Source organism: Tachyglossus aculeatus, chromosome 20 (genome assembly GCF_015852505.1).
Source record: "Tachyglossus aculeatus isolate mTacAcu1 chromosome 20, mTacAcu1.pri, whole genome shotgun sequence".
Taxonomy (NCBI): Eukaryota; Metazoa; Chordata; class Mammalia; order Monotremata; family Tachyglossidae; genus Tachyglossus; species Tachyglossus aculeatus.
In genome coordinates, this window is record NC_052085.1 from 28,583,635 (window position 1) to 28,606,969 (window position 23,335).

General features: G+C 41.2%; 1 protein-coding gene across 3 annotated transcripts in view; it reads left to right on the plus strand.

The window, feature by feature from the left end:
• The window catches only part of GRM5 (glutamate metabotropic receptor 5), a 205,589-nt gene that overhangs the window by 53,291 nt on the left and 128,963 nt on the right, over positions 1–23,335 (plus strand). For all 3 annotated transcript variants that reach the window (XM_038762028.1, XM_038762030.1, XM_038762029.1), the window contains exon 3: positions 22,401–22,650. In XM_038762028.1, the coding sequence (XP_038617956.1) occupies positions 22,401–22,650 (250 nt within the window). The remainder of the gene's footprint in view (positions 1–22,400; positions 22,651–23,335) is intronic.

A 23,335-nucleotide genomic window follows, 5' to 3' on the forward strand; every position in this document is an offset into this window, starting at 1 on the left:
ACAAGTTGGCAACATATAGAGACGGTCCCTACCCAACAGTGGGCTCACAGTCTAGAAGGGGGAGACAGAGAACAAAACAAAACATATTAACAAAATAAAATAAAAACAGTGCTCTGCGCACAGTGAGCTCTCAGTAAATATGACTGAATGAATGAATGCTTTATGCTCAATAAATATGATTGACTGAATGAGTGAATATTAGCCAAGCAAGCTTATCCTGAAAAATTCCAATTCTGGGACATCTGTCTGTTTATTCATTCATTCAATTGTATTTATTGAGCGCTTACTGTGTGCAGAGCACTGCACTAAGCACTTGGGAAGTACAAGGCAACATGCAGAGACGGTCCCTACGCAACAACGGGCTCCCAGTCTAGAAGGAGGAGACAGACAACAAAACGAAACATGTAGACAGGTGTCAAAACCATTAAAAAAAATAGAATTATAGCTATATGCACATCATTAATAAAATAAATAGAACAGTAAATATGTACAAGTAAAATAAATAGAGTAATAAATATGTACAAATATATACAAGTGCTTTGGGGAGGGGAGGGAGGTAGGGCGGTGGGGGGTGGCGGCGGCGATGGGGAGGAGGATGTTTACTGAAAACATACTGATGCAGATTACAAAATTCTGGACCTGTACTAGAGAAACCAGGGTACCCATCCCTGAAGGATCTGGAGAAGTTTGTCCAAGGCATTCAGATAATTTGGGAGAGGTAAATAATGAGATGGGAGAAATAAGAAAGCATTTATATAGGAGAGTCTCTGTAATAACTTTGTGCATCATGGGATTTAAAAAGTGCCACTTTCTGGCAGTCACGGAGGATGGAGACTAGATTTTCAAAGGAGTGAAAGAGCTGAAACTCATTATTTTTCCTCATTCAAGGCTGTTGTTTGTTCTAGAGGGGATCAAATTTAGTTAGGTATTTATTCAACAGTAGAGTTGACCCCTTTATCTCTGGAATAACCCAAAGCATGTTTTTTACAAGGTGTGACCTCCAAGAGTTGTAATGTAGAGTAATTATATTCCTTTTGAGAATGGATTTTCTCCTGCCCTAACCAAAAGATATGAAATACACCTGTCAATGTTAATTATTTATTAGTGACCTTTCCGTGGGGCCCATCTTGAAAGTCATCTCTGAGGCAGTTTGATTCTCACAGAGAGGGTCCTAAATGAAATTGATTTATTAAAAGGTCATATACATGTTTTAGAAAAAACCGCATCTGGAGAAAATTATATTTCATCACAAATTAAATATTTGTGTTAGACATTTTCACAGCTGGGTAACTGAGAAAATTTAGGAATCTTTATTATCTATAAGTGGATTATCCGTCATGTGGATTTTCCACAACGGAATTTTTTTTTTTAATATAAGGGGGATGGTTGCTTTTTCACTAACTTCCTCCTTTGCTGTGACATTTATTGGGTGCTTACTGCATGCAGAGTGCTGTACTAAGTGCTTGGGCGAATACAACAGAGTTGGTAGACACATTCTCTGCCCAAAATGAGTTTACAGTCTAGAGACTCTCAATTATCTCTGTGGCTGTCTCCAGATTCTGCTGATTTGGAGAAACCTCTCTCCATTACCTCATCTCCGTGAACTACTTGGCCTTGCCATCCCACTAGGACCCCAGTCTCCTCTTCCTTTTTACATTGGCTATCGTTTGTACTATCTGCTTCAACGCTTCCCCCCTTTAATGCAGGAAACTTAGAGTTTTCCAAACTTCCTACAATCTGAAAAATCTCAAAATGCCTTTATTAGGATACAAATATGAGTTAGAAGTTAAAACCCAAGCACTGTTGTGTCTATCAAGAATGTTAGCAACTCAGTTTTTCCCTCCCAAATGGATACGCTACTCACGGGTCTGTTACATCTTGATTTAACATTTTGCTCCTATTTCTGGAAAGGCACCTAAACAACCAGAAGCCAGCTACACTTCAGTGTCCTTTAGCTTGGGACTCCTTTGGAAAAAGTGAAATGAAGGGCAGAGGCAAATATTCAGGGAATCTATGCAGAAACACTGAGGGGAAAAAAGAAATATAACCTGGATAGTCTCGGGAGGTAGAGGGGTCTAATGGAAAAAGTGTGAAACTGGGAGTCAGGTGATCTGAGTTTTAGTCCTAGCTCCATCCTTAGTCCGCTGTGTGACCTTGGGCTATACATCTATAAAATGGAGATTAAATGCCTACTTTCCCCCGTGGAGGAAAGGTACTGTCTGATCTGATTAACTTATTTAGACCCCTACACTTAACACAATATTTGGCACAGAAAAGAAGCAGCAAGTCCCAGTTAATAGAGCACAAGCCTGGGAGCAAGAAGAGTCTGGGTTCTAATCCCGGCTCTGCCATTTGTCTGCTGTGTGACCTTGGGCATGTCACTTCACTTCTCTGTGCCTCAGTTGCCTCACCTATAAGATGGGAATTAAGATTGTGAGCCTCATATGGTACAGGGAGTGTGTCCAACCTGATGATCTTTTGTCTACTTCAGCGCTTAGAACAGTGCCTGTCACATAGTAAGTGATTAGCAAATATCGTTTTTTTAAAAACAAGGGTGGGGGTTTTTTTCTTGGCTAGAAAAATAAGGTCGTCAAAGCTTTGTTGGGAAAACTTTTGGATGTAGCCTCCTTGGAAAACCCCCAGCCTTCTTTTGAAAATGGGTCATGGTGTGTGACTGGGTAGGGACCGTCTCTATATGTTGCCAACTTGTACTTCCCAAGCGCTTAGTACAGTGCTCTGCACACAGTCGGCGCTCAATAAATACGATCGAATGAATGAATGAATGACTGTGTTGTGTGACTGTGATCATGTTCCGAAATAAATGGTATAATGAGCAATTGTGCAAAAGGGTTTGGAAGTGGGTGATGGTCGAAGACGGTCTTTTTGTCTGTAGAGCTGAGTGAAGTGTGGCAGTGCTTAATAAATGTCAACATTTACTGTAACTTCGTGTTGAAATAGAAAAGTACTGGTTGTATGTCTACTCGGCATAGTGGTTGTGCTCGAATAAATCCGTGAGTCATCATTGGTAACGGCAGTCTATCATCTTTTAAACATGCAGCACAATTAGTGTTGAAATTTACCCCCAGATGTGCTCTATTTCTCTTTGACTTGTTTTGAGTTTGACTAATGACAAACCTATTGTGAGTCTGTTGTCACAGAAGAAGGAGAAGCAGCGTGGCTCAGTGGAAAGAGCCCGGGCTTTGGAGTCAGAGGTCATGGGTTTGAATCCCAGCTCCACCACAAGTCTGCTGTGTGACCTTGGGCAAGTCACTTCACTTCTCTGAGCCTCAGTTACCTCATCTGTAAAAATGGGGATTAAGACTGTGAGCCCCACGTGGGACAACTTGATCACATTGTATCCCCCCCTGCGCTTAGAACAGTGCTTTGCACATAGTAAGCGCTTAACAAATGCCATCATTATTATTATTATCCAGTTTCCTTCTCTGGAGCTAACGTACCCCAAATTTTATATCACCCTTTTAGAGAATAAATAATACCCTTTAGTCTTATAAAAACCAAAATAGGTGTTCATTAAAGGAGACTAAAATGGAGAATAACTGTAGGCCCATTTCAAGAAGGGCATCCGATATTTAGGCCAGAAGGGGTCAAAAGAGGCTGTGAATTAAATGAAGACATTGTCAGAACATGATTTGCAAAACCTCCAAATTGATTTATCCCTTTGTTCTAACATAAGACACTTGATTGACATAGTATTTATTAGCGGCACCATTTAAGCCGCAATGATGTCTTTGGAGAATTTTGATCAAAATTCCACTTTGAATTCACTGAGAGTAACTGAACTGGAGACCAAGGGGAGAAAATTCCGAAAAGTCTTCCCTGTGTTTGAAGGCCATATAACATTTCAGTGCTTTTCAGGCTTTATGGGATTAGATCGATTAAACAATCAATGGTATTTATTGAGCCCTTAATATGGTCAGAGCATGATATTAAGCACTAGGGAGAGTACAATACAACAAAATTAGCAGACATGTTTCCCTATCCATAACAACCTTACAGTCTGGAGGGGGAGATAGACATTAATATAAATAAAGTATATATAATATTAAGATATATACATAAGTGCTGTGGGGTTGGTGCATGTGCATTATTATTAAACTTCAGTCTCAATAGCCCAAACCCCTTAGCACAAGAGTTCCTGAGTATTGACTGTGATAGTCCGCTGGAGAAAGGCACTATCCAATCCAAGCACAGTTTTAATAATTATGGTATTTGTTAAGCGCTTACTATGTGCCAGGCATTGTACTAAGCACTAGAGTGGATACAAGCAAATTTTGTCGCCAAGAAATATAAAGCTTCGTTTCAGCAGGAACTTGGTTTATTTTTATCAATGTGTTTTAGCTGATCCATACCCATTTGGAAGTTTCTCATCTCCTGGCCCCCCCACCCATTTTACAAGTGAGGAAACTGAGATATGAAGAGGTTAAGTGACCACCTACCTGAGGTCTCCCAGCAGGCCAGTGACAGAACTAGAGTAGACCCATTTTGACTCTCAGACTTGTGCTCTTTCCATCCCGTCTCAGCTTGACAGCAGTTATCACCAAGAGCCCAGAGGCATTTACTACACAGCAAGAGTTGCTGTTATAGCAGAATCTCTAGGGTTAGTTTAAATTTTCTTAATTCCTCCATCTAAACCCAGAGCCTAGACCATGGCAGTGTAAATTCTGGAAAGATTTTGCAGCATGAATAATGAATTGGGGACCTGGGATTACCCCATTATTTTTTGAAATACCCAGAACCTAACCCATTTAGAGCCTTGAGTATGAATATTGAATGAAAAGATTTTAAATCAATTATCATGTTTTGAATTAGTAATGAACCATCATTACACTATAGCTTAAACCGTTCGGGCAAAATTGCCTTCAGCTGGAAAGAGGTACAGATGAGCCCGGACAAACCTTAAAGTAAGAATCTCTGAAAAGTTCCAGCGAAAACAGAATTATTTTTCATCCCACTACTCTAATCCATGATTCTCACTTTGTCGGGGTATTTTGGGCTAGTCAGAAATCTCTCAGGGCCAGGGGAAAATGGAGCTACTTGGGGAATTGCTTTAGCTTTTTAAGCTAAACTTCCCCAAACTATTAGTATGATATTATTAGTATGGCATTTTATTATAATGAAGATTACTGAAAGGTTACTTATGTGCCAAGGATTGGGGTAGATTCAAGATATTCCGATTAGACATAGTTCCTGCCCCAAATGGGGCTTACAGAAATAGTAAATGTGGCAAATCCAAAAACTATTCGACCTTAACTTGGTAGCAAATAAGATCAGACCCTGGGCTACCCTGGAAAACGTTTGAGTAGCAACAATTTTCCAAAGAACTCCCTCAAGTTTTAAGGCTCATCACTCACATAGTTCACTTCTTCCAGAGAAGAGGCATGGCTTAATGGGCAGAGAATTGGCCTGGGAGTAAGAAGGACCTAGGTTTTAATCCTAGCTCTGTCACTTCTCTGCTGGGTGACCCTGGGCAAGTCGCTCAACTTCTCAGTGCCTCATTTATCTCATCTGTAAAATGGGGACTAAGACTGAGCCCCATGTGGGATCTGGACCATGTTCAACCTGATTCTCTTGGATCAACCCCAGCGCTTAGTACAGTGCCTGGCACATAGTAAGCACTTAACAAATAACAATAAAAAAAAAACTTCTCGGACTCCAAGAATATTTGCTCCCAAAGGCCATCATTAGCAAAAGCCCTAAATGAGCTTCCTTCTTCCTCTAGCACTCTCCCAACAGCCAAGAAATTATTAGAGGCGAGGCTCCCTAAATGTGTGTTGACTGTAACTTTCCCTGACACCTCTGGGAATTTACAAATCTTAGGAGAGGTGTCAAATGAGGTGGCACAGGGCTCGGTGAAGGAGAGCACGAATGCATCCAATCGCAGAACAGTAAGAGGTGAAGAATTCAATGTCGCCTCTAATTCCCAGTGATATCCGAGACACCAGTACCCTAGTGAGCCTTAAACCAACTATGCACCTGTTTAACCATACAAGACAGTCAAGATCACACTTTTACTCACTTGTAAGAGATGTCTGCAGGGCAGAATCCAAGCCTTATTCAAGTCCAAGAGGAGCATATTTTAGACTGTGAGCCCACTGCTGGGTAGGGACTGTCTCTATATGTTGCCAACTTGTACTTCCCAAGTGCTTAGTACAGTGCTCTGCACACAGTAAGCGCTCAATAAATACGATTGATGATGATGATATCTTCATTCACTTGCTGCATTTGAGACCATACGATAAAAATAAAAGACGTGGAACCGTCCTTAAAGGAATTTACCACCCAGTGGAAGAGCATATGGTCTCTGTGGTCTGTCACCCTCTCGTAGGAGGAGATTAAATTTGGTACAATTTGCTCTTCCTGTAGGCCAGGAACATGCCTACCAACTCTGTTGTAACCCAAGCGGTTAGTACGTGGTTAGTGCTCATTATATACCATGTGATTGATTAATTACCTATCAGGAAGGTAAGTTGGAGGTGGTATTTCTGTTTTACAGATGTGGCACTGAGATGTTGACTTGCTCAAGGGCTGTCAGTCCGGGGCTGAGCTAGGACTAGAACCAGGTGTCTGAACGACCAGCCTAGAGTCTTTCCCATTAATGATTATGGAGTTAGATGTGGTCTGGGAACTCTAGGAGAGAGAAAATATGCAGTTCTTCAACCTCAGTGTTTCTGTGCCTATTTATCTTATTATTTTAGGGCTCTGTTTTTCTTCATCCCTTCAGTCGTTGATCCTTTTCTCGTTTCACCATAAGATAGCACTTGCACCTGGAAGCAGAGGGGTCCACAGCCACAAAACAGCCAGTTATTGTGGAATGTTTGGTAGAGCAGGAACTTGAAACTAAAAATAATGTCATCATAAGTGGTATTAAGCACTTATTATGTGCAAAGCACCATGGTGAACTCTGGGATAGACACAGACAGATCAGACACAGTCCCTGCCCCAAACAGGGATTGAGAGGGAGAGAGAACTGTTATTTATTTAATTTATTGTATTTAATTATTCAGTAGTTGTTATTTAAGTTATCCTTATAGTTATGGATTTTATTTAGCCAAGCAATCTTTCTTTGCCACGAGTATGAGTTTTCTAGCCTAAGTGATGTTGAGGGCCACAGCCTAAATTTTCTATGCTTCTCAACATCCTTTGACTCAGTGACCCTCTGAGTCAGTGAAGCAAGTGGACAGGCAAGCCAAGTTTTGTACTTTAAGCAAGCCAGACACCTGCTCATTTTCGTGTTTAACGTTTTTAATATCTTTAGCTGGTTTTCATGTTTATTTTAATGAACAGTTTTCTGGAATTTAATTCTGAGCAGGAGAAATGCTGTCTTTTTCTTGTTTTTTTTTTTAATTAGTCTGACGCTATTATGAGCCCCGAGAGAGTCAAATTAGTCTGGGTTTTGTTGGAGATGAATCGGCATTCACAGGTGGGACAATCTCAGTTTTATGATCGTCGTAATGTTCTCACTGTGTTTCTTTCTGATGCCAGATCGGGAGGAGGTGCTTAGAGGGAGGTAGTGAGTCAGGCCTATGAATGAATAAGCAAAATGGATGAGTAGAAGCAAACATCAACTTCATCTCTTGCCTATTTACAGAGGAACTGGGTGTGTCGCTTCTGGTGAACAAAAAAATGCTCTAAAAGTGTTTTCAACTTTTAATCAAACTATATTGGGCCCAGAGGGAGAAATGAGACCTGGTGCCTTCTTTCAAGGATAATTCATTCATTCATTCAATCGTATTTATTGAGCGCTTACTGTGTGCGGAGCACTGTACTAAGCGCTTGGGAAGTACAAGTTGGCATCATATAGAGACGGTCCCTACCCAACAGCGGGTTTACAGTCTAGAAGGGGGAGAGAGACAACAAAACAAAACATATTAACAAAATAAAACAAATAGAATAGTAAATATGTACAAGTAAAATAAATAGAGTAATAAATCTGTACAAACATATATACAGGTGCTGTGGGGAGGGGAAGGAGGTAGGGTGGGGAAGAAGGGGAGAGGATACACTCTAACAGCATTTTTATCTTTTCAGCGTGCAGAGAGAGCTTATTTTCCCTAGTATAATAGGGGAACATGGAAGCCTCAGGGTGGTTGGACCTGGGTTCTAATTCCATCTCTGCCATTTGTCTACTGGATGACTTGAGGCAAACTAATCAGTTCGGGCACAGTCCATGTCCCACATGGGGCTCACGGTCTTAATCCCCATTTTACGGATGAGGTAACTGAGGCACAGAGAAGTTAAGTGGCTTGCCCAAGGTCACACACACAAGGGGTGGAGCTGGGATTAGAAACTAGGGTCTTTTGATTCCCAGGCCTGTGCTGTATGCACCAGGTCATGCTGCTTCTCATGTCATGACCCACCCATCGCATAGGGTTCATACGTCCAAAGGAAAACCCACTTAGGGAAAATTGAGAGGCAGTGAAACCCCAATCAGAGAGAAATAAATGAAAATTCCTAATTCTTTCCATGTGTTACATGGAGACGATGGCAGTTCCCTTTAGAGTAAATCTCTGCAAATTGGAAAAGTTGCTCTCAGAAGAAATACTGCACTGTGGGAGAGGAAGACTTGGTGTTTCCATTTTGGGGGGTCATCCCCTGTTTGACCTTTTTGTCCCCCCCCGCCATAGAGTGTCCCCCAAATCAGCTGCTATTCTGGGGGGATGTCCAGGGAAACAGCATCCCACCCTTCCTTTTGATTGGTTCTAAATATTAGGGTGAATATCCTCCACGGTTTGTAGTATTAATTTCATTTTATGGGCTTAGAAGTTGTGCTTGTTGAATGCAATATGCAGATTTATTTAAATCAGCATACATATTTATGCAAGTAATATAAAATTGTCTTCCCATATTGACTGGGGAAAAATGAGAGTGCCCCTCCACAGCTAGTATACTGCTGCATTATATGGTATTTTAATTGGTGGAACCTGAGAGTGTCGATAGAACTTCACTTTAGAACTGTATGAAATGTTGCACCTGTGGTGACCTTCAATTTCCTCCAGAAATATTTCAGTTGACTTTCTGACATTTTTGTGGTGCTTGCTCATATCTCCTCCTAGGGACACACAACCTCAGGAGAATCCTGTGGGCATTAGAAGAGATTACACATTTCAATTCTTTGTAAAGAGCCCAGGAGTATAAATGCTCAATATATGATGAAAATTAGGCCTTGAGAGAAGGTGGCTGATGGACAAATTGGTCATCTCTCAAATGTCCAAGTTCCCTCTTCAAATTTTGGAGACCACACTAGGCACTAGCTTTGGCCTCCTGACAGTTCAGTCCTCCAGAGCTTTGGGATTGAGGAAAAAGTTTTAGATTTAAACAATCCTAACATAAATCTTGGCAAAGGTTACAATTACTCATCATGCAGTTAAACATGATAGAATTCACAATGAGGTGAGAGAGTCTCTGAAAAACAGAGTATTTTGTTTTGTGGTATTTGGTAAGCACTTTCTACATGCTAAGTCCTGTACTAAGCGCTGGGGAAAATACAAGATAATCAGGTTGAACGCAATCCCTGTCCTATGAAGGGCTCAGAGTCTCAATCCTCATTTTACAAATGAGATATCTGAGGCACAGAGAAGTGAAGTGTCTTGCCAAGGTCACACAGCAGGAAAGTGGTAGAGCTGGGATTAGAATGCAGGTCCTCTGACTCCGAGGCCTGGGCTCTTCCTACTAGGTATGCTGCTTCTCTAGTAGTTGGGATGTCCTTCCTTCTTTCTTCTTTCTAAATCTTTCTTCTTTCTAAATCTTCCTTCTAAATCTCTCTTGCTGTAATTAAATAGTTTTCTTTCCTTGTCTGTAGAGTTCCCATACCTTTCTGGGTGTTTGAAGGGTCTGAGTTCTCAGACAATTGAAATGAGGTTGTTAGGAGGAAAGGACAAAAACAATTATGGATTGATCACAGTACATTTCATTGTTGTAATTGCACAATGCATAACTCTGGCTTTGTAGACCAAACCTGGGCCTGGCACGCGCTCCAGACGATGAATTGGGAAACTGAAGCAATTTTCCAAATATTCTGGCAAATGCAGTGGCAAACATGCAGAAAACTAAGCCCCCCTTTTCCTCGGTTCCTCCTCCCTTCCGCATCACCCCAACTCACTCCCTTTTTGCTCTAACCCCTCACTTCACAGATATTTACTTGTCTATCATTCTATTTATTTATATTGATGTCTATTTACTTGTCTTGATGTCTGTCTCCCCCCTGATGATACAGCAAGTGCTCAATAATTATGATTGAATGAATGAGTGAATGGTGAGGAATGGTTTTTGTGCTTCAGAAATACGGTTAGTGTAATGCCATATTATTTCGGTCCATTCCAATAAGTGCAAATAATTGATTCAGGCCCCTAAATGGACTTTGGGTTTGGGAGTTGAAGATCCTCATTACAAAGTAGTCTTCAGTGTTAAATCAGTCAGGAACCTGGGTAATGACATGAGGTTGGGAGTATTTTCGACAGAAGGTATGTATCTTTAAATTTCCTCTCTAATACTAGCCTTGGGTCTTTTACTAATAAATAACTAGGTTCCCACTAGATTTTTTTCCAGATAGGGAATATACATATTGGAAAATGTAAATCATTTTTGAATTTCAAAGGGAATGAGATAACCCTTAACTGTGACTGATACATGACAGAAATGACTAGGCTGCTAGCTCATGGCAGTTCTCTGGGGAAATTGATGTCCTCAGACGTGAAACACACAAAAATGAAGATGAATTATTTTGGGAGATGTTCTGAAAAGGGAGCTTTTATGAAAACAGTACAAATTTAAAACTAAGGGCCATGGGCAAACTCAAAAGTATTAGACCTCAGATAACACAAAACATGGAAAATGAATGCCTAGAGCAGTGGAATTCATTCTTCCTAAAAAGTTTAGGGCTCTGTCTGCCTCTAGGCAGTGGATTATCTTGACCATATACTGGATTTGTAAGCGATCTGTGGCCAGGATTCTCCGAGACTCTTTAGATACCTCTCAGACCCCAAAGTTTGAGTGACTCAGAATGTAATAATAATAATAGTAATGGTATTTGTAAAGCGGCTTACTATGTACTAGGCACTATACTAAGTCCTGGGTGGATCCAAGCAAATAGAATTGGGCACAGTCCCTGTTCCACATGGGGCTCACAATCTCACCCCCATTTTACTGAGACCCAGAGAAATGAAGCAACTTGCCCAAAGTCAAACAGCAGACAAGTGGCGGAGCCGGGATTAGAACCCATAAGCAAATCAGTTCTTAAAATGTGCTCAAGACTCTTGTTTGCCTTCCTCTCCCTTGCAGCTCCCAAAAGACACATTCCCTACCCAAATCTGAAGTCTGGAAAACTGCCTTGATGGAGAGTATGATAGTAGGAATACTTTGGGAATTTTGGGGGAAAGAGGGTCACCTAATATGTTGGTCTGGCAAAAAAAAAATCACCTAAAATATTAGATAAATTATATATTCTTGGTATCCTTTTGTTTCCCACAGAATAAAAGCTGAAGAGTGAAGGAGGGCCACCTAGTATATTAGTCTGTAGGTCCTTTTTTTCTCCTGGGAGCTTGTCTTCTTACTGTTGATGGCTTCAGCTTTCTCTGCTATTTTTCAGAACCCAGTTGACGCTTAAAAGGGCATGTCAAGGCAAACTGCATTATGGGAATCATTAGTACCATTCGGCTATTCACAATACTTGGATGAACCAAATGCTAAATTCTTACATTGGCTGTGATGGTAATTATTTCCTAAGTACTTTCAAAAGCATCATGTTAAATAGTGCAGTTTGTCACATATGGGTATGCGTATATAGGTAGAAAATAGACCTATATCCTTAGCTGATCAGGCTCTCTGACCCTCAGGCCTGTGCTCTTTCCTCTAGGCCATGAAGGAACTCTTTCTTCCTCTGTGATAGAATAACAATGATAATGATAATAACAATAAATTAGGTATTTGTTAAGCACTTTTTTATATACGGCATTTATTAAGCGCTTACTATGTGCAAAGCACTGTTCTAAGTGCTGGGGAGGTTACAAGGTGATCAGGTTGTCCCATGGGGGGCTCACAGTCTTAATCCCCATTTTACAGATGAGGTAACTGAGGTACAGAGGAGTTAAGTGACTTGCCCAAAGTCACACAGCTGACAATTGGTGGAGCCAGGATTTGAACCCATCACCTCTGACTCCAAAACCCAGGCTCTTTTCCACTGAACCACGCTGCACTTATTATATGCCCAGCAATGTAGTCTCCCAGTTACTTAGTACAGTGGTATGCTCATGGTAAGTGCTCAGTAAACACTATTAACTGATAATACTGGGGTAGATACAAAGGAGACATAGTCTCTGTCCCAAGTAGGGCTCAGAGTCTAAGGGGTGGGAGAATAGATATTAAAGCAGTGTGGCCTAATATAGAAGCAGCATGGCCTAGTGGAAAGAGCACAGACTTGGGAGTCAGAGGATCTGGGTTCTAATCCTGGATTCTCCATTTACCTGCTGTGTGATCTTAATAATAATAATAATGATGGCATTTATTAAGCGCTTACTATGTGCAAAGCACTGTTCTGAGCGCTGGGGAGGTTACAAGGTGATCAGGTTGTCCCACGGGGGGCTCACGGTCTTCATCCCCATTTTACAGATGAGGTAACTGAGGCACAGAGAAGTGAAGTGACTCGCCCAAAGTCACACAGCTAAGTGGCAGAGCCGGGATTCAAACCCGTGACCTCTGACTCCAAAGCCCGGGCTCTTTCCACTGAGCCATGCTGCTTCTCTTAGGCAAGTCATTTCACTTCTCTGTGCCTCAGTTCCCTCATCGGCAAAATGGGGGGTCGATACCTGTTCTCCCTCCTACTTAGACTGTGAGTCCCATGTGGGACCTGATTATCTTGTATCTATCCTAGCTCTTAGTACAGTGCTTGACACATAGTAAGTGCTTAATAAAGACCACAATTATCTTTACCATTATTAAATCCCCATTTTATAGATGAGGAAACTGAGGCAAAGAGAAGTGAAGTGACTTGGTCAAAGTCACACAACAGGCAAGTGGCAGAGTTGGGATTAGTGCCCGGGGCTCCTGGTGATATTTCCACTATGTCATGATGGAACCACAATACCATATGCTGCAACACTAAATGCTCTGGCTGTATCAATAGGTCCACTAGGGTGAATTACACTTCTGATCCAAAAAACTCTTGTGAGAAAGTATAGTGTGCATAATTCTGGAATTTATTATATTTCGTGAATCCCTTCGTAAAGTTGATGTATCTTAAGGATGCAAACTGCATCATTTTATTAGTTCTTACGCTACCTTTTCTTCTGAGTAACCTGAATATGAGTGACTGTGGGTCTTGAATCTGAGTTTCACGATTTAAAAAAATGGTCTTCAGGCATCAGTATAATGAAGACGAAATATTACTGTTGTCATCTTCAAGAAAGGAGAGTCACCTCTGTTTAACTTCAAGTTAGAAAGTAAAAAAAAACCCAGCCATTCCTTGGTCAGATCAGTGTTCTTTCCAGCCTAGCTTTTTGTCTGACAGTAGTAACAGGATGTTGGAGGAAGCTGTGAGATTCTTGTCCTCAATCATCAATCAGTTAGTGAATTTTATTGAATGCTTACTGTGAACAAAGCACTGTACCTAAGCATTTGGAAGATGACCTGTACCAAGCATTTGGGAGATGGCATTCATCTTCATGGGGAAGATGGTAATATCTCATACCCCTTTTTTTTTTTCCTCTACAGCCTTTACTTTGCCTTTAGTAACTTATTATGAGCCTCTTATCCCTTAATTTGTCATAGCACAGAGCTATGTGGTAAAAGACCCCTAATACATGCTGCCGATGGCTGACTTTGCATTTTACTTAAACTAGCACCTAAGTGGGCTTCCTATTAAAAAGAACTCACCTTTCAATACCAATTCTTGAGGAGAGAAAGAAGACACGGTTTAGGATTGAGTTTTTTATTTGACTCTACTTCTGAAATAAGACCCTTTTCTAAGGCACCGTTCATATAAAATAGGGCCTTTTATTAAAATGCTTTGATCTGATTCTGTTCGGCACATTTTGTTACTCTGACACTCCTTACTGTCTTCATCATTCTTAGGTAGCATTTTTCTCTTTACACTTTTGTGTGTTGGATGATATAGTATCTTCAGGAACACAGAAGGCTCATTAGAGCCACACCTATTTCCAAGAATACCCCTTGGCAACTAGAGAATATTACTTTCCATCTCTCCTTTTTCGTATTGTACTTTTCAGTGGAAATAAAGGTTGGTGGTTTTTTTTCTCAAGTTGCCAAGAAATGACTGACATCTTAAGATCTGGCCTTTTATAGAAAGGTTGTTAATGATGAGAGGTGTTTCTTACACTAATGTTCACTATCCCCACCAAAGCCCACCCTGCTTTCTTCACCATTTTTATCATATTTCTGTTCCTTCCACATACATTTGTGAATCCTCAAATAAAAATACCTACTCACAGACCCAATCACTGTCTGTCCCCATGTCCCCCTCAGAGAACAATGGCTGTCTCTAGGATTTTTCCTGTTAGCCCTACCCCTTTTTCTGGGCTTCAGTAACCTTGCTTCTGGGCTCCTGTCTCTGCTGTGGTGCACATCTGATCTCTTCATGTTCCTTACCTGACAGAGGAAGCATGAAAGAACCAACATGGTCTAGTGGAAAGAGCACAGGTTTGGGAGTTGGAGGACCTGAGTTTTAATCCTAACTCTGCCAATTGCTTTTTGCTGTGTGATCTCTTGGGCAAGCCATTTCACTGTGTCTCAGTTATCTCATTTGTAAAATGAGGATTACGTCCTTATCCCTCCGATTTAGATTGCTCGGCCCATGTGGGACAGAGACTGTGTCCAACCTGATAAGCTTGTATCAACCCCAGCTCTTAGACCTGTTTGTGACACAATAGTAAGAACCTAACAAATGCCATTGGAAAGAAAGAGGAAAATAATCACCCTGTAGTAATTAGCGGTATTTATTCAGTGCTTGCTATATGCAGAGCACTGCACCAAGTGCTCTGGAGAGTACAATAGAGACATAATCCCTGTCCTCGATTTTTTTTGAGAGGAGACCAGCTTTTGAAGGGCCAGATCAGTTTCAGACAATACCCTGAGGCTTCTAGGATTTCAAAAATCCCCCTTGAAATGGAGTGGAAGCAGAAAAGCAGGTTGAGGGCTAAACCAGAGAGGCAAAGGGAAGCGGAGTTTAGAGAATACCATATTCCATTGATGCTGCTGGATAAATGGATATACAATTGATACACTGCTTGCTGTTCCTTCAAAATGATATCTGAAAGGGCCCTTCATTCTTCTGTGCTAAAAATACTCCCCAAATCTTATTAATGTTTTAGATCAATAAGGGATTTGTGTACAGATCTAACATATCATTTTTCATAACAATTTTTTTCAATTACCCAAATTATTCACAAATCAGATGGACTTTTCTACTTCTTCACTTGCCATCAGGATGGGTGGCCATGTAAAATAGGTCTCCCTGTATGTACCTACCGAATGGAGAACAAATCTCTTTTTAATGTATTTATCAGAGAATTAAAGCTGTTCACTGATAATAAATTGGAAATCTGTGGAGCAAAAGTATTATGTGCAACCCTGTAAATCAGATTAACTAGTGTTTCTCCAGTCATACCATCACTCCCCCAGGAACATCTGTTCATATCCATGGCTACTTCCCTGGAGTAGGGCCAGAGATGTAGCTGAATTTTGCTGCTTCTTTGGATACCAGCCCAACAGAGAGAACCATTTTTCAAACTCCATTTTTTTTCTACTACAAATATTTGCAGGCTGGTGGATCTAGACTTTCATTCTAACAGGATGCTGGTGGAAGTTGTAGAAGTTCTTTCTTTTTTGTAGTAGCAGGAGGGAGAGTCATGCTGGGATGAGGTGGCCTGGAATGATGAGGTTCTTCCTTGGAATTTCTTTAACCCTTGAAGCTCTTATATGAAGAATAAGGACAACTGTGTGCCAATCCGATTAGCTTTCAATAAGTAACTGGGTTTCAGTCAGTGTTTAATTTAAGTGTTTCCTGAGAATCACTATGTTTTAGTGCCTCTTTGAGTCCTTTTGTTCACTGCATTGAGGAATATCCCCTCCCATTCCCCCTCCCCAAACAAATGAGGAAATCCTAAAATTGCCTAGTGGATAGAGCACAGTTCTGGGAGTCAGAGGACCTGAGTTCTAATCCCAGTTCTACCATCTGTCTGTTGTATGTCCTTGTGCAAGTTACTACACTTCTCTGTGCCTCAGTTACCTCATCTGTGATATGGGGATTAAGACCTTGAGCCCCATGTGGGATATGGACTTTGCCCAGCCTGATTATTTTGTATCTACCCCAGCGGTTAGTATAGTGTCTGGCACATAGTAAGTGCTTAACTCTTTTTCTTCAAATGCTTCCGAGTCGCTTCTGACCCATAGCGACTCCATGGACACCCCCTCTTCAGAACATCCCATCTTCTGTCATAAAGTCATTCTGGTATGTGTATCCATAGAGTTTTAACAATCAGGTGCTTAATAAATGTCATTAAAAAAAACTGTAGGGGTGGAAGGCACCTCGAGAATTTATGGGCTCTCTTGCTACCGTCTCACTCCAAGAAGGTTGTTCTACACAATTAGCAACTATTTGGAAAACATCCCAGACCAACTATCCAGCAAAGTTGGATTTGCAGGGTGAGGAGGAGAGTTGCTAACTGCAATTTGGGAATATGCCAAATGACTGACAGCTTGATGCTCAGGGTTGGCATCAGCATGTCCTGGATTGAAATAATATGAATAATATTTAGCCACTGGCCTGAGAATTGACTGGATTCAAGGACTAAGAGGAGGTCTCCAAATCCCAGACCCAAGCAGTGACTCTGCTAAACACATTTTACCACTTGAAGGTATGGACTTGGTTGTTTTGGGGGAAAATTTTTTCCATCAAAACATATCAATCAACTGAACTCACCATCTCCCCACCGCACGCCACCACCACATCCTCTCCTCAACTTCCCTTTCCCAGCACAGTTAGTACCACCTCCATTCTCCTTTCCTCTCAAGCCTGCAAGCGCAGCATTATCTTTGATTTTTCCCTTTCTTTCCATTCCCACATCCAATCAATCACCAAATCCCATCGGTTCTTCCTCCACATTTCCAGAATCTAGCCCTTCCTTTCCAACCAAATAGCCACCACTCTTGTCATATCATTAATAGACAAAATTGCGACTCTCAAGGAGCTTGCAGTCTTAAAAAAAATCAGTTCAGAAGCCACAAAAGAACATAAAGATGTGTACAAAAGTGCACTGAAAGGCCATGAATAATAGTCAAGGGCTTAGGTGACAACAGCTTTCAAGGCGAAAATATCTTCCACTGAACTATAGAGAATTTTAGCTCTCTGATGTGATTGAAAAATTACTGAACTGTTACCAGTTAGTACCATGGATCAAAGGTGGTAAGGTGGAAAAAAGGCTCTCAGACAACATTGCTTGACACCGAGAGTTGTTTTTTTATTTTTTCAATAAACAGAATCACTTTTAATGAGACCTTCTGTTTCGGCTTCAGCTCTGAAGTGACAGTTTAAAAGGAAAACAAGAGGAAACAAAGTGAATAGGATTAAACTATGAAACTGGGTCATGATTGTGCTGTGGGAAAACATTTTTTTAAAAATTGCCAGTGGAAAAGGGTATCTTTTAAAGAAGATTGATGAAGCGACTATTTTTCCTTTTGTGAATCTCAATGAATTAATGGGTAAAAATAAGAAATAAAATTTTATAGTACCAAAAGCACAGATGTAATTAAATACCCAACTCAAACCCTAAGGGGAAGCCATATTACAGGTGTCATCTATTGAATAATTATAATTATGGTGTTTGTTAAGAGCTTACTATGTGCCAGGCACTGTTCTAAGCCCTGGGGTAGACACAAAATAATTGGGTTGGTCACAGTCCCTGTCCCACACGGGGCTCGCAGTCTCAAGCCCCCATTTTACAGATGAGGTAACTGAAGCTCAGAGAAGTGAAGTAACTTGCCCAAGGCCATGCAGACGGCAAGTGGCAGAGCCAGGATTAGAATCCATGACCTGCTGATTCCCAGGCCTGTGCTCTATTCATTCAATCGTATTTATTGAGTGCTTACTGTGTGCAGAGCACTGTACTAAGCTCTATCCACTAGGCCATGCACCTTGCAGCCATTGAGGAAGTTGGACATGACTATAGCTCTGTAGACTTTTTAGTTTGATCTGGAGCCTGGTATTCCACTGCCACCACATCGTTTAATAATCTGGCCTCTTTGATTTTGTTATCTATTTCTCTGCCTATCATTGAAATGTTGTATGGAGATCATATTATCATATTATCAGTAATCAAAGTAATGGCAATTAAACTTCCTCTCTTCATCTCCTATTAATGATTATTCATGAGCCTCTGAATTTTTGTTAGAGACCAGCACATTTTTGCATTATGCAAGGCTAATGAGGAAGTCAGGTTGGTTTTTCTACTCTCATGCATTCTCAAGTTCATTAGCCGAAATGGAATAAATGGGTGCGAGTTACAGAGCCTTGAAAGATGCTACTGCCAAATACAGTTGATGAGATGAAAAGAAACCCAGACACGGACCTCCTTGTTTTGCCAAATAGGTGAAACTACCAGGGTTGTCGTTCTCGTAATTTTGGTCTTCATGAATAAAAATGTTATCTGCAAAATGAACACACCTTTTTTTCATTAAGGTATGGTTGTTCCAAGTATCATAATGGTGAAATGAAATGTGGTAGCTTACTGAAAACTGTGGAGACTTGCTCTGAATAGTTAAGTAGAATTTAATCAGAATTAATCGTGGAAAGAGAGTCTCGGTACAGCTGCTTTATATTTTCACTGACTCATTCACTTCTACTATGCAAATGGTTTCCCACCATCATTTCCAAATTGAGAATGCCAGAAAAAGATTTTGTTCCCAAATAATGGAAATCTCAAGACTTTCATAAATGGCCTTATTATTTTGGAGCACCCATCCACAATTTTTTAATATGACACACAATTTGGTTTGGAGAAAGTTCTGTACTCTGGAATTACTTGACAGTATTTCTTGTTGTGGAAGAATCTGATTTGGGCTTTTCACTCAGAATAGGGTTTTTTATCTGTATTTCAAACTTGCATTCATTGCACTTTGCTGTATGTTCGTTTTGGGGTTTTTTTATGATGTTTGTTAAGAACTTACCATGTGCCAGGAACTGTTCTAAGAGATACAAGATAATCAGGTTGGACCCAGTCCCTGTCCTATATGGGTCTCACATTCTTAACCCCATGAGAAGCAGCATGGCTCAATGGAAAGAGCGCGGGCTTTGGAGTCAGAGGTCATGGGTTCAAACCCCTGCTCTGCCAGTTGTCAGCTGTGTGACTTTGGGCAACTCACTTAACTTCTCTGGACCTCAGTTCCCGCATCTGTAAAATGGGGATTAAGACTGTGAGCCCCCTGTGGGACAACCTGATCACCTTGTATCCCCCCCAGCGCTTAGAACAGTGCTTTGCACATAGTAAGTGCTTAACAAATGCCATTTTACAGATGAGGCACAGAGAAGTGAAGTGACTTGCCCAAAGTCACACAGCAGACAAATGACAGAACTGGAATTAAAACCCAGGTCCTCTGACTTCTAGGCCCACTAGGGCATGTTGCTTCTCTACACAAGCTGCTTCTTTTTCTGTTTATTTGTGTAGGTACCATGCCTGGCAAAGGGTGAGTGCTTTGAAATTGTATGTACACCAAATAAATAAGAATAGACCACTTGGGGCTTTCGGTCATGTTCTTTCCCTTCTTTCTGATGCCACTCTGAGTGGTCTCTGAGAAGCTCCAGGGGCTAGGTGTGCCGGCAGCGAGGAGTGGGAAGCAGTACAGAGTCCTGCTTTCTTCTGAAGGCTGTCTGGCATAAACTGAATCCATCAGGCCCCAGATTCAACAGGGACCAGGACAACAGGAAACTTGGTGGAACCATGTCCGTGGTTGCCCTCCTGGACATCCATTCACAACATTAGGGATGGATTATCCAAAAACTGCAGTCTTTCCCTTTACATCCCCAACTTTCCCTCCAGCAACCCATTAAAGGCCTCCCAGCCATAAATTTATCCCCAGCCCTCATGAGTGTATTGCTATTTTCAGCCCACATCCTCTGGGGGAAGATTTGTTTCCCAGGGAAGCAGCATGGTCTTGTGGAAAGAACCTGGGCTTGAGCGTCAGAAGACCTGGGTTCTAATCCTGCCCCGGCCACTTCCCTGCTGTGTGATGTTGGGCAGGTCACTTAGCTTCTCTGTACCTCAGTTTCTTCATCTGTAAAATGGGGGTTCAGGACCAGTTCTCGCTCCCTCTTAGACTGTGAGCCCTTTATGGGGCAAGGATTGTGCCCAATCTGATTATCTTGCATCTGGCTTGGCGCTTAGAACAGTACTTGGCTCATAGTAAGTACTTAACAAATATCATTCTCATCATTATTATTGTCATTGTTATTTGGTTTGTCTGGAAGCTGCCACCTTCAAACTTCATTGGGCACCCCCGCATCCTGGTGATGAGTTATTCCTTGTTCGCCCTGTTCTCGTCCCTCATGACTTAATAAACTTTAATTATGTCTCCACTTAGTCTTGGTCTTTCCACCCTGGGGTCTTAATTCTGGAGCAGCAGATGATAAGCAGGAAAGGAATTTTCACACGGCCCCAAATCAGAGGTTGAAACACCTCCATCTCAAAATAGGACAGCCCGATTTACTTTGTCCCAATCCCATCTTGTCTGAAATGGACACGACTGTGCTGATAAGAAACCTGTGGGTTTGGGATTTGTATTTTGGAAATGAGTGTGTGCCTTTGACCCTGTCAGAATCAAACCGACACCATTTCCACCACTGGATAAAGTGAAAGAGAAACTAATTAAATGACTGTCACAAGCATTCAAAAGCAGGAGCAAAAGAATCCTGAGTTATAGTCCTGCCTGATTTGTAGCTGTCAGAGGCATTTCCTTCCTTATCGGCATTAAGCAGATGTTACGTGTTCTAGTGCTGAACTGTCTCCGTGAGTGGAGGCATCATTTCCTCATGAATCCTTCGCAAGCTGAGCAGTGGGGTTTGAGGTTTACATGTTTTAGTTAATAATTGCTTCATTCAGGGGGTGCACACACAGCTTCCTGAGTTTTTATTACTCATTCCTCTGCACATGTTGGATTGGAACCTTGTGTTTGTGTAACAAAGATGAGGCTGCCTGTCAGTCATAATCAGTGTCTCATCAAATGTTTTTAGTTTTCATCTTGTGCTGCCTCCGGAGTTCATTGATTAAGCAGAGATTATGGATGTCTAAGAGTTCTTACATATCTAAGAATGAGAAGCAGCATGGCCTAGTGAATAGAGCACAGACCTGGGAATCAGAAGGACCTGGGTTCTAAACATGGCTCCGCCGCTTGACTGCTGTGTGTCCTTGGGCAAGTGAGTTCACTTCTCTGTGCCTAAAATCCCTCATCCGTAAAATGGGGATTAAGACTATAAACCCCATGGGGGACATGGACTGTGTCTAACCTGATTAACTTGTCTCTACCCCAGCTTTTAGCACACTGCTTGATGAAGCGTAAATGCTTAACAAATACCGCAAACATTATTATTATAATTATTGTTATTATTAATATTACTATTTGTAAAGGAGGCAAGAAGATGGCGGCGGGGAGACAGAGTGAGGAAAAGGGAAGAAAGGATCCAATTCTTGTTTGAATTTGGGAATGAATTCCAGAAAACCAAGTGATATTTCCTAGTGTAGTTTATCTGGTCACATTAGTATAGAGTTTTCTGACTTTACAGTCTCTGGGAGAAAAATTCTTTTTTCATTTTTGTTGTCATTTCACATCCGGATGGAACAGCCTCAGCCATACTAAAATCCTGCTTTGTTAATTAGAAAGGAAAATAGAGTGGTTTTCTTCTAATCCAGTCTGGACTGACCATCATTATCCAGTGTGCTCATTATGTTTGATGATGTTTCTAATGATGAATTTCTAAGGTTTTGTCAGGTAGCACGCAAGAAAATTGACCATTCTCTTTAAAACTTCATCTTAATGAAGTAATTATTAGCTACTTCCATTGTTTTAACTATTACTGGAAGCTTTGGAAAGAAATGAATTGAAAAGAAAATAATACATGAACCCAAACATTGTCATATACATAGGAGTAGGCAAAATGGGGAATGATGAAAACGTGTTGGTCATGTCCTCTTCTATTCTGTTCACTTAGAGTGCCAACATCGACAATGACATTTATGGAGTCCCCACTCAGTCTGATGCACTGTTCTGAACATCTGCTAGAGTACAACAGAAGATACATGATTACGCCCACTGGGAGTTTCTGTTTGCTGGTGAAACATGGTTTGTTTCTTACCCTCTTCTTTACTTCTTGTCTTCCCTAGGCAACTATGGAGAAAGCGGCATGGAAGCTTTTAAAGACATGTCGGCCAAGGAAGGTATCTGCATCGCTCATTCCTACAAGATCTACAGCAATGCTGGAGAACAGAGTTTCGATAAACTCCTGACCAAACTGAGGAGCCATCTGCCCAAAGCAAGAGTAGTCGCCTGCTTCTGTGAAGGGATGACCGTGAGGGGTTTGCTGATGGCTATGAGGCGCCTGGGCCTAGCGGGAGAATTTTTGCTTCTGGGCAGGTGAGTCCAAAAGATAACTGTGATTTGTCCCTGATCGCGATATGCCAGGGATGAGAGACTCAGGACGTTTGACTCTCTCTGATGTGTTTCTCGAAATATGGGCACGGGTCTTTAGGGAAGCTAACATGGTGGTTCAGGAGAAAGTTTGAATGTCCGTGAGGTACCTAGGCCTGAACCTGTTCCAATGAAAGATCGTGTGGTCTTCGTTTGTCATCCTAATCTTAGAGGGAAGTTTTGCCGTAAAATGACCTCTTATGATCTCGGGAAGAATTTTAGTGACATTCTGTTTTCTTGTATGCGTAGAAGTCATGAAGTAGTTACAGGCTGAGAAACTGGGTGTCTGTGGTTTGGTATTGTCATTCAGAGAGGCCAGCAGAGAAGATTGTTTTAAATTTAAGGGGGGTGTGTGTGTGTGAGAAGCATTTTTAGTACTGTCAGTAAATAGCACTTACTGGTTCTTTCTTAATTACTGTTGATGAAGCTGATGGAGAAATGGATCTTGCCATCCAGCAAGGTAACCTAGTTTATTTTAGAATGGGAAATAATTGTCTTTAACAAGTTATCAGATGTTGTATAGGAAGGATGAAGAGATCTGGTTAGCCCTTTGAGTTGTTATTCACATTTCACAATGCCCTCAAGCTATTAAATTGTGTTAATGACAATTAATGAGACCTGGCTCGAAAGG